General features: G+C 45.5%; 1 protein-coding gene across 1 annotated transcript in view; it reads right to left on the bottom strand.

Moving 5' to 3' along the window:
• ABCC4 (ATP binding cassette subfamily C member 4) overlaps positions 1–12,498 on the bottom strand; it is a 244,228-nt gene that overhangs the window by 186,818 nt on the left and 44,912 nt on the right. Inside the window, exons 2-3 of the mRNA XM_046664840.1 lie at positions 12,385–12,495; positions 11,737–11,857 (exon numbers count right to left, since the gene is read on the bottom strand). Coding sequence (XP_046520796.1) covers positions 11,737–11,857; positions 12,385–12,495 — 232 coding nt within the window. The remainder of the gene's footprint in view (positions 1–11,736; positions 11,858–12,384; positions 12,496–12,498) is intronic.

Here is a 12,498-nt window from a genome sequence, read left to right as displayed (position 1 = left end):
AAGAAATATTAACAATCTATTCCCCTAGGTAAACATTAGAATCCTAAACCAGTGAGTTGGGAGGCACTGGGGCTTACCTCCTGAATAAAGCTTAGGGAAAGCAATTTTCTTTCCCAAGACTGAAGGCAAAGAAACAGTAAAACTCGCCCCTCCCTGTCAAATGGCCTCTCCACTCCACAACCTACTTCCTTCCTCTAGTAACTCCTTATAAGGGACCCATCTCCTCCACTAAAGAAAACCAAGCACTCAACACAAATCCAAGTCACCGAGAGCAAACACACAGAACCTCAACATCACTTCCTCCACGGACTTCTCAAAAGACAAAATGCCCAAAGTTTGGAAATCTTTCAAAAACTGGACTTTGAAACAAGCATTTCCTTTTAAGCAATCCCACCACGTTAATAAAGAATTGGTAAACATCTGACAAATTTGCTTCTGATAGCTCTCCTCTGTTTGTCTGAAGTGAGGAACTCACGCACGAGAGGGAAGAAGAATCCAAAACACCAAAAACGGAACAAAACTAACATGCATCTTCTCAGCCAAACAGCATCCTAACAGGATACTTAGAGAAAGAGGTGCCCATGCCTCAAATGGGTGTGACATTCAACTCCAACCCTCCTGTCCCACTGTACATGCATGCACACACACGTTCACAGGCTTCACCAACTGCCTCGCCTTCCATGAGGTCATGAAAGTTTTCATCTACTATACAGAGGTCTGGGAACACTGTTTAATTCGAGTCCTACGAGTAAGACAATCAGATCAAGAACACAAAGGCCCATTGTTAGATTTCCAGCATGCCCCAATCATTCATCCCAAGAGGCATTAAGAGTCTGTGGAAGAGCCCCTAATACTCTAGGTTGTAAAACAGACTGTTTTGAGTTTACTGAGATGGAAACCTGGAGGTTTATACAAAGAAGCAAGAACACCAAACTGGACACACAGGCAGTCCAAGCCCAGGTGTGGCTAAAGGCAGCCGAGGCAGCAGCACGCAAGCCTGGGGCTATCCACTAGAAGCCAAGCAGTAATGCCTGCTCTCCCGAACTTTCCTCTAACTTATGACTATCTCTGTGAATCACTGCTGCCTGTTACTCAGCATTCCATTTGAGCCTAACATGGGTGTAATTATAAGAGAAAGTAAGAGTGATGTCCCCCATCAAACAGAATACTGATAGATGCAACAAATCCAGCAAAAAAGAATGTAAAATGAAGGCAGGTCACTACTGCCTAAGCATCTAGGGTTTTCTGCTGAGTGTTTAATAATCCAGTCAAGTGAACAGGCTCACTAATGAGTAATGCCAGTTCACAGCCCATACCTTCCCACTCACCTATCAATTCCTGATCCTAACCCTCAACCAGCAAGAAATAAAACAACTGCGAAAATACTCATTATCGAACTTGAAACTAACCAAATTAAAACTTTCTGGATAGCAGGAACAAGGTCAAAAAATGCTCACACAAACCCTTCATCTGTGACACCAACCTATGACCTAGTGAAGATTCTTTCCACAAACCAACAGAGAATATGGTCCTTATTCCTTCACAAGAACTTTTCTCAACTGGGAAACCAGAAGAGATCTTTAAAAGAGCTCCATATAATACCACAACACCCCACGGCTCAAGGTTCGACCAGTGTCTGGGTCTTTGAGGCGGGTGTTTCTTCGTCGAGTAGGTGGTATCCAGCCTCCTTCAAGAAACTGACATTTGGGCCCCACCCCTTGATTCTTAGGGTAACTTCCTTCATAACTAGATGTTAAAACTTCCCCAGGGGGCACAGTTCCTCCACCATGTCTCCCCATGTATTTGAAACACTTCCCATCCAACTCCACCATCCGGGATTCATGAGAAAAAAAAGAAGATACAAGAAGTAGAAACAAACTGTCACTCTTTCCACCATGTGAGGCTACAAGGAGAAGTCAGCCATCTGCAATCGGGAAGATGGTCCTCGCCAGAACTTGACCATGGTGACACCCTTATTTCAGCCACCAGAACTGATCACTACAGCAGAAGGCTGGGAAGGTGGTGAATTATGCACAGATTCTTAAAGCTTGCACCTGGAAGTGACATTTCTGCTTATATTTCATCAGCCAAAGCCAGTTATATGGCCATGGGCTACTTCCAACATGGCAGAGTGTGAGCCCCACAGAACACAGGGAGTTTTGTCCACTTCATCCACTGCTGGATCTGACGTGCCTAGAAGAGTACTCGACAGAGAGGAGGCATTCAGCAAACATTTGTTACATGAAGTAAGATTAACTTTCATCCATGGGAAGATCCTGAGAAAGTGGGACATAGGGCACACAATTTAATGGTTACTGCCATGGGCTTTAGGGAAAACTAGATCCAGGTTTGAATACCAATCTTTCCCTGAGTATCTGTGTGTCCTTAGACATTTATTTAACCTCTAAACTTTAGTTTCTACTTATAAAAGGCAGATAACAGTAGTAACTCTCTCACTTTGGGGAGGATTATAAGAAATAATGTCTATAAAACATCCAACACAGTGCCTGACCAAAAGAAAAAAAAAAAAAGCAGCTGCTATCAAAGAAAAAAATGCTTGAGTAAAACATAAGCAGAAAAGAGTGAGCTTCTGGGAAAAATGAATAGGCAGTTAATTTTTAGAAATGGGGGAACAGGTGACAAAGGCAGAGGTAAGATAGATCCAGAAATAAAGAGGAAAAGCAGTAAATCAAGGGAAAAAATAACCATCAAGATTCTAGATAGACCTGCGTCCTCTGTCAATCAGCCGTCTTCATCCTGACTGCACGTCAGCATCCCCTGGAGCCATTAAGAGCACTCTGATGCCCAAGATCCAGCCTCCAGAGACGGGAGGTTCAATGATCAGGGTCGGAGCCTGAAGTTGCCTCTCCCTGAAGATTGTACGGTGCATAAATTAACCCCATGTAAACATCTGCTGACTTTCCCACACCATCACGGCATCTGAGCCTGGACGGGCTGCAGATCTGCTCTGAAGGACTTACAAGTACCACAAACAGTTTTAATCAGAGTTACATGCCACATTATCATGCTTCCAAGAAAAGCCCTTATGAACTCAAAGTCCTGAGGTTTCGGTGATGAAACTGAAACCCTCCATCTGCACAGTAGGAGAAATTCAATGTTCAGAAAAGACCATATTTATAAAATGAAAAGATGAATCATAATTTGTTTTTAAAGTTACCTCTAAAAGGAGAGAGGGAATCCAGTGGAAGGCACAATAACAGCAGCCTTCTTTAAAAAAAAGCCTCTTTTGTTGATTTGACTTTGAAATCATAAAAACATAAAATAAATTTTTAAAAAGAAATTACCAAAATTTCAGAGTAAAATGAAGCAAATGTAGCTAAATAAACAGCCATCCAGTTGTTAGCATAGCCATACAAAAAAGAACTATTAAAAGTAGCTTTAAACAAAATTTGAAAATACATTCCCTGTGTGATATACCCACCGTAAGGATAATAAGAACTACTGCAAAAAAATCTTACAGTGCTTCCAGAAGTCACATTATGGGTGATAGGATAGTGCTGATACTATAAGATAAAAAAATGAATAATTATGTTGATATCATTGAGAACTAGGATTAGGCATGGGAGGAAAGAGAATAGATGAGGGCGGGGGGAGACAGAGATGTAAGAGTAACGATATCAAGTTATAACACTAGTGTCCTGAATCTGATTTGGATTGGAAATATCCATATAAGCTCATGATATGATTATTTCCTTTTTTTTTGAGGAAGATTAGCCCTGAGCTAACTGCTGTCAATCCTCCTCATTTTGCTGAGGAAGATTGACCCTGAGCTAACATCAGTGCCCATCTTCCTCTACGTTATACGTGGGACACCTACCACAGCATTGCTTGCCAAGCAGTGCCATGTCCGCACCTGGGATCTGAACTGGTGAACCCTGGGAGGCTGAAGCGGAACATGCGCACTTAACCACTGCGCCACCAGGCCAGCCCCTGTTTATTTTTTTTTCATGTGTTCCAGCTTTGTCCAATCAAAAAGCAAGAAAACAATAACTAACTCAGCAGCAATGGGCACCTCTAGTGCCCAGACTATAGTCTCTAAATAGCATTCCCAAGAAAAGGAGCCAGGGCTGCTTGGAAATGGCTGGTTCCAGGACTGGGGCCAAAACTGCACAGGAAGAGCCAGAAACATCTTATCACACCAGAAAACAAGGAAACTAGCGAAGACTACCAAAGTATGTACAAAAGACTGAGGACTCAACTTGAACAGACTCCCAGTGGCCAAAGACAGCCAAAGTTGAGCACACAGATGACAACTGTAATGGACTGAAGCACCTCAGAAATGTTTAACTCCATGAGCTCACGCTGATACTCATAAAAACGGCAAAAACTCATTAACCCCAGAGGAGAATGCTGGAGAACCAACTCATTATTTTGAAAGCTAATTTAAAAAAAGAAAAAAGTAATAAGATTAAGAATTCTCCCTGCCCTTCCTATACATACCATACCTCTGAGTAACCAAAGATTGGATAACAGCAAAGTTTCTCATTATGGAAATATTTCAGCTAGTAAATGAAGAAGGGAAAACTTAGAATATCACTGAAATCTCACATTGATGTAAACTATTATGAACTCAATAAAAAAAATTGAAAAAAAATAGTAGAGAAACAGAGAGAGAGGGAAACAGAAAAAGAACCCATACAACCTATATCAAATGCACCTTATTAGGATACTGATTCAAACTGCAAGAAAAAAAAGAGAAAGAAATGTGAACACTGGCTAGATAATGATCATATCAAAGGATTAGCATTAATGTTAATGCATAATAATAGTATTAAGATTATATAGGGAAAAGATTCCATATCTTTCAAAGATACATGATAAAATATTTATAGATAAAATGATGTGATGTCTAGGCATGGCTTCAAAATAATCTTGGGAAGGGAGAATGAGTAGGGGTTCAGATAAATCAAGACTACTCAGGAGTTGATAATTATTGAAGCTGGTTTAGGGTTACATAGGGGCTCATTATTCAGTATGGGAGGAAAAGTAATTTTCTCTCTACCCTTTTGAGTTCTTGGCTAATAACCCCCCCATAATAAAAGACAGATTAACAAGAGAAAAGCAAACAGCAGTTTATTAACATGTACAACTCCTATATATAAGGGATAGCCCCAGAAAAACTGACCTCCCTGAGATGGCCCAGGCCACCACCTTAAATACCATCTTCAGCTAAAGACAAGAAAGAAAAGTGTGTGTTGGGGGGGGCGGGGGGTCACCTGTGAGAGACTAACAGGAAAAGTACAGTAAACAAGAGTAAGGTTTGCTTTGCAGATTTCAGTCTTCTGAAAGCCTTAGCCATTGGTAAGATTCTCTTATGATTTAGAGCCATCCTTCTCTTCCTGGTACAGAGAGGGAGATGCCCTCATACTTGGAGATTTCCTTTATAAATGTCTATGTCCCTACAGAAGGATAACTTCTACTCTGTTTTCAGAGCTTCTCCAGTGTCAGCTGTTTCTCAGAAATAATCAACTCAAAATAGTCTTTATGGCGAAAACGCAAATTCTGGGGAGGCATTTTCGGCTACCCTTCAATCCTACTCTATTCTTGTACTTTTGAAATGTTCTTAAAAACCTAAGAACAGTTGACAGAGGAGCGCAGATCCGTCATCAGAAAAAAACACCTACTCTCGGCTCTCTGACCCTTCAGTGGCAGCTGTGGCAGGAGAGAAAGTGTCGGGACAGAATGCAAAGAGCACTAGCCCAGGAACCAATGTTTTGCTTCAGAAGCCAGGTCGGCAACTTCAAGTCACAAGACCCTGAGCCCATCTCATTCCCTCCTGCACCTCCACATCCTTAACTGTGGAAATATCTGCCTTGTCTACCTCAGAGGAATCTTGGGACACCTAAATGAGCTATGACAGCTCAAAGTGCTCTCAAACCAGCATAAAAATATGTGGAAGTTAGGATCCCTTTTATTATACACAAGTCCTGGGAAGAGACCTATTGCACGCTAAATGGCACAGGCTGTTTTCACTCACTGCTGCTTACAGGCGATCATGGTAGAACAACTCCGAGAATAGTCATTTGTAAAAGCCAGCTTTTCTGGGGGCCGGCCCGGTGGCGTAGTGGTTAAGTTCGTGCGCCCAACTTCGGCAGCCTGGGGTTCATGGGTTTGGGTCCCAGGCATGGACCTAGCACCACTTGTCAAGCCACACTGTGGCAGTGTCCCACATAAAACAGAGGAAGCCTGGCACAGATGTTGGCTCAGTGAAAATCTTCCTCAGGCAAAAAGAGGAAGATTGGCCACAGCTGTTAGCTCAGAGCCAATCTTCCTCTCTCTCTCTCTCTCTCTCACACACACACACACACACAAAAAGCAAGTAATCAGATGCTTCACTTCCAAGCAAATTTTTTTAAGTTTTAACCATTATGAACACAATCTTTTTAAAATGAACCACCTACTTCCCTGACTTCTTAAAGAAGATAGATTGAAATGCATTACCCTCCAGCATGACTCAGGGTTATCACTGAGGACATTACTAATAATCAATGCAACAGGACCTGACCCCTGGTGCTCCTCCTCTCTTGTGGAAGGGGACTGGGCGAACCCACACTGACTCCTGAGACCCCACTAACACGCCAGCAGGCAGAAACCTCATCTCTCCAAGAAAAGGCCCTGATGACATGGGGAGGTGGCCTCAGAGGCATGTGGCCCATGCAGAGGCTTCAAGCTCCTCCTCTTTACCCTGAGGACTCTGGGCAGGTGGAGACTTGCTCTGTCCCCAAGGCAGTTTCCGGGGAGGTGCACAGAGAGGTGCTAGGAACTGGCTGCTGTTCTGTTCTACTTAGAGTGGGCCTGCAGGAGTAGCACGTTCAACATCGGCCTGGTACTTCTTTCTCTGAGCGTTACAATCATTCCTCAATTCTCATAGGATAGAGGTTTCCACTACTTCGAAATCTCAACCTCAGAAGCCTAGCCTGGCATCATCCTGCCTCTTGCTGGTGCTGCCAGCGGTGCCCAGGGAGGGCCCTACCCGTGCTGTGCTGGGAAATCATGGATAACCTGCCAGACGTTCTGTATACCAGAAGAATTAAAACAGGGCTGGAGGTCACAAAGGAAACGTCTACTTTATAGCAAACCCTATGATGAGTTCAGATCTTCCAATATCTAAAACACAAAGACCAACAAGCAGGGGCGATACAAGATCACAAAATGGGAAGCCACTTCAAAAAAAATCAAGGGGCCAGCCTGGTGTTGCAGGGTTAAGTTTGCACGTTCTGCTTTGGTGGCCCAGGGTTCGCCGGTTCAGATCCCAGGTGCAGACATGGCACTGCTTGGCCCATATATGAAGCAGAGGAAGATGGGCATGGATGTTAGCTCAGGGCCAGTCTTCCTCAGCAAAAAGAGAAGGACTGGTGGCAGATGTTAGCTCAGGGCTAATCTTCCTCAAAAAAAAAAAATCAATTATTAAACTAATGTTCATTCCATCTAACTCAGGAACTAGCTTTAATCCTTGAAAACCCAAAACAGCACCTGAAAATGATTTTTGAAATGTAACTGATCCTTCCTAGCTTCACCATAAGAAATCAATTCTCTCTAACTTCTCCAAAATAGCAGAGTATCAACAGGCAAGTCTAGGAAAACAAGAGTATCTGCGCTGGAGTTCAGTCTTCTTTCGACTGCCAGAAAAAAAAAAAAAATTCAAGGTTTACTTATTTTTTTGAGGAAGATTAGCCCTGAGCTAACATCTGCTGTCAATCCTCCCCTTTATGCTGAAGAAGACTGGCCCTGAGCTAACATCCATGCCCATCTTCCGCTACTTTATACATGGGATGCCTACCACAGCATGGCTTGCCAAGTGGTGCCATGTCCACACCCGGGATCCGAACCGGCGAACCCCAGGCCACCGAAGCGGCACGTGCGAACTTAACCGCTGCGCCACTGGGCCGGCCCCTCAAGGTTTACTTCTAATTGAACTCTAACGACCTTCAGCTCCCTGAACTTCACTGCATCCAAACTAAGAGTTCTGCCAATTATTATTTTAAAGACAAAGTTAGAACAAGTATCATATGCTAGTCATCAAGCTCTTTTAAGCCATTGTCTAATTTTATACTGTAAACCACCAAGATATTGTCCCGAACACAGCACAGGTACCCTCGTGGGAGAAAGCCCAGCAACACCTCACCTCTGATTTATCTGCTACCAGCACTGCCTGGCTCCACCCAGCTGTCACCCTGACATCTCAGGCCTGGTGCACATCCCACCTGGGGAAAGTATGTTCTGACACCAGAACAGGAGAACTGTCCCCCACACTAGTGACTGACCGGGGGTTCTCATCTGAGCCAAGCAAATGCACACCCCATCCACGATTCAGAGACACCAGCTCCCAGGAGCACTAAGTAACAACATCGAGAACTCAGCCTCTGCTCAGATCACCCGAGTCCCATGCAAGACCACTACCTTCCCACTGGTCCGTCTCGGGGAGCCAACCTTGAATGGTGTCTTAAGATTGTGGATGTTTAAGAACGTACGCCACCAGGGTAGCCACAACCTCATCTACTTTCTAAAGGACTCCTGGTCTATCTGAATACACCACGCTGCTGCTGCTAGTGTCAACGCCCTGGTCACCTCCAGCACCCGAGGGACATGGTCACCTGGACTCCGTCCTAACTTACAATCCCCAATCTGACTTCCTGCTCCAGGGAGTTCTTTGCATCCTACTTACTATCTTTAGGCCAAGTTCAAGATGCATGTATCTGAGACCCTGAAGACAAAGTTCTCGAGAGGAGCCTTCCTGACAGTGGACGAGCTATCAGTCCTAGAGATAGTCAGGCTCATGTCAGAGCACGTGAGACGAACCTTGGCTCCGTCCTTTATGCTTTGTGTGACCTGAGCACATTAAGAAATTACTTGGCACTATGTGTCCTCTTTTCTAAAATGGGGATAGTAATACTTTCCACCTCGTTTGAGTCGGCCAAAGGAATAAAACTAATATTACATGTAAAGTGTTCACAGCAGTTCCTGATACGTATTTTTCAAGTACTTACTATTATTACTACTATACTGCAACCAGTACTGCTGCTGCTGCCAATGCCACTACCGCCACCACCACCGCCAAGTATGAGCCCCTACTGCTGCTGCTACTAGTAATACTACTACTGAGTATGAGCCCTACTACTGCTGCTACTAGTAATACTACTACTGAGTATGTGCCCTACTACTGCTGCTGCTACTATTCCTACTGCTGAGTATTATTACTACTGAGGAGGAGTACCATTACTACTACTACTACCGACTATGAGCCTGTATTGCTGCTGCTACTACTAATACTAAAACTAGTGAGTATAAGCTCCCACATTTGTCAGGTACTCTAGTCCCCACTTTTCTGCCATGACTGCCCAATGACCAACCTCCTAAAAGAGAGCCCAGTGCTCTTCCACTTGCACCTTCCTTCCACCCCCATTCTGGCCATCCTGGATCCCCCATCTGTTAAGTAATACCGTGGCTGCACAACTTTGAAATCAACACTGCCAGCACCACAGTGGGGCCTGTCCCCTCTCAGGAAGAACCCCAGCTCCTGCGGCCTCGACCTCTATGTCTACTTATCCCAAATCTTGGCACACAAAGACCTGCAGCTCGTCCTGAGATGGGATCGAGTCACCATCCAGGTTTTGGAGACCCCACCCCAAGGACCAGCAGCCCATGAAGCGAAGAAAAGCAGAAGCTCAGTTCAAACCCAGCTACATGGGCCACCCTTTGGGATCCAGCTGTCTTTAGCTTCTTCAGCACCTGGTAGCAAAGGGAAACTGCAGAGCCAGGGGCAGCAGAGGGAGGCCTGCTCCAGGACATGATCCAACACAAAACCCCAAGGCCACTCGTCCCTGCCCACCCCCAACTGGATACCTGGCATGGGCCACAGGCACATAGTGAGGCTCCGGGGCTTCCTGAAAAGCAGAATCCATGAGAGCTCTGCTCTATGATGTGGGCCGCCAGATTTGGTCAGGAAATCCTGCACACACAGGCCACGATGACACCAGCTTACTTCAAACTAAGACTTATTGTCACCATGTAGAAACACCATCATTGGGATACCTGTGCACAGGTTAAACACAGGCTGGCAACCCCAGACCCTGGAGTCAGTCCCACTGGTTTGCATCTTCACCCTGCCTTCAGAAGTCCACAGCAGTATGCAGGTGTGCTCGGTGCCCTCTCAAAGGTGGCACTCTGCCCCATATACCTGTCCCCGCCCTCTGGCACACTGGCCACCTGCCTTTGCCATCAACAAGCACTTCAGTCTCCCAGCACCATCGGTCACCTGTCAGCTGACAGATTCTCCGGTTTTTCCAGTTGTGTTGGGCAGAGTTCACCTACCTACCTACCCACTGCCCACAGTGCCCTTCAGGACAGAGCCTTTTCAAGGAGCTACACCCTCCACAAACAAATCAAATGGCCAACCCATCTCACCCCAACAAAATGCACTAAGGACAACTCACCGCCTTTCTGCATCTTAAACAACCCTTGCACAGCAACTGCAACTTGTATCTCTACTAGTCTCACACACTTGCAGGGCCACGAATGTTCCTAAGGTAGTACACTAAGGTACCACAGAGCGCACAAGTCACCCAGACGGATTTTCAGAATACCTCCAGGAGGCCGCAGCCTAGAACAGGCAGGCGAACTGGCACTGTGCCCCCAGGGAGAAAGCTGTGTTACTGGAAGATCTTGACGGGGGCCCTTGGGGTGACGGAGTTCACTGACCTCATGGCTCTCTGCTTTTGGTTTTCCACTGCACATCCACTCCCACACTCTGCAATGCCACGCTACCAAGACTCTAACCCCCCAACCACCAATCCACCCCAACAACCAGGGACAAGAAACCAGAATGGGCGATGCGCGGATTTGCCAGGATGCATGGTGAGGCCCACGCCCCTCCACAGAAGGGACTTTGGCTCACGGAACCTGGCCAACTGGAAATGGGGTGTGTGCCCTCGGGAGAGCTGGGCAATTCCAGCCCATACTCAAGGTCCCAGGTTCTGTCCCCCTGGAAGGGGAGAGGCGAGAGTACCGGCTTGGGAAAGCATTTATCAACATACGGCCTGGTCAAGTTAATTTTTTGTTGAGCACCTGCAAAATTCTTATGTTATTCTGGGCTCTGGGCCAAATTTCCTTCCTCCAAACCACAGGGCACCTAGTCCTTGAGGTTATAGGATCTCCTTTTGGTGAAGGATCACTCTCAGCATTTATAACATTTACTGAGCACCAACAATGCCCTAATATGGCATAAAATGCCTTTCCTTTTCAGTGCTATTCTTCCACAACTCCATACTTTAATTGGTTAAAAGAAAAATAATAGGGGCCAGCCCCGCAGCTGAGTGGTTGGGTTCTCGCGCTCCACTTCCGCGGCCCAGGGTTTCGCCAGTTCGAATCCTGGGCACGGACGTGGCACCGCTCATCGTGCCATGCTGAGGCAGCATCCCGCATGCCACAACTAGAGGGACTCACAACTTAAAAAAAAAAACCACACAACTATGTACCGGGGGACTTTGGGGACAAAAAAAGAAAAATAAAATCTTTTAAAAAAAAAAAAGAAAAATAACAATCCCCCTGAGGTCAGCACTCATTCTAAAGATAAATACCACCGCTGAGCTACATCATGTTTCTTAGACATGCTTTATCCTCAGACCTTAAACTATTTGTCTCTCCCCAACAGTCCCACCCATCTCATTACAGATCTGAGTCCAATGAAAAACAACGACCTTATGTAAAAGGTTTTACCTCAATAAACGTAACAATTCCCAAAACTAAATAGGATCTCCAATAACACTTTATGATTGCCTTTGTTAGAGAAGGCTTCCGTGCGTCTGTCTTGGCTCTCAAAACTTCTTTATCCCAGCACCTGCAATGAGAAACAAAGCAAAAAGAGGCAGCACGCCAGGCCACAGGGAGAGGCAGCAGGATGAAAGACAAGCATTTATTAGGGCACTCTGTGGCTGTCCCATAAATGCTAATTGTTTGCAGGGCTCCTCGAAGATGTGTGGCACAGAATCTGAAGCACCAGAACAACCGGCCTTGAGGGAAAAAGTCCCAGTCTCGGGAAACAAGAAGTTACTGCCAAGCTCTGCTGGATTTGCCATGCCATGAGCCACCCAAGAAGGCAGACATGGGTACAGACAACCTCCTCCAGTGATACCAGCTCCAAGGACAGATCTTGGCATCCAGGGCCTTCAATGCTGGCTCCCCTACTTCCACAAATGCACAAGAAACAGTTTCCCTCAGCCGCCCAAGTAGGCTAAGTCTGGACAGCCTCAGGGGAAGTCAAGCTGCAGAAGGGCCCAAAGGAAGGCAAACCCCATTCTAAACCATTAGCCACAGACTTAGAAGTTCTGTTTCTTCTGACCCTTCTCGTTACTGCCTGTTGCTTACCCTTGCAACTCTTCTCCAAGGTGCTTTGAGCGATCTTCTGGAAGCACTGTATACATATCATCTTCTTCTAATCTCCGCTTATGACCAATTTTAAACAAGGGGTTTAGCCACCTG

The sequence above is a fragment of the Equus quagga genome, chromosome 6 (assembly GCF_021613505.1).
Source record: "Equus quagga isolate Etosha38 chromosome 6, UCLA_HA_Equagga_1.0, whole genome shotgun sequence".
Taxonomy (NCBI): Eukaryota; Metazoa; Chordata; class Mammalia; order Perissodactyla; family Equidae; genus Equus; species Equus quagga.
Note: the sequence above shows the minus strand (reverse complement) of the source record. Positions and strands in the feature narration are given on the sequence as shown.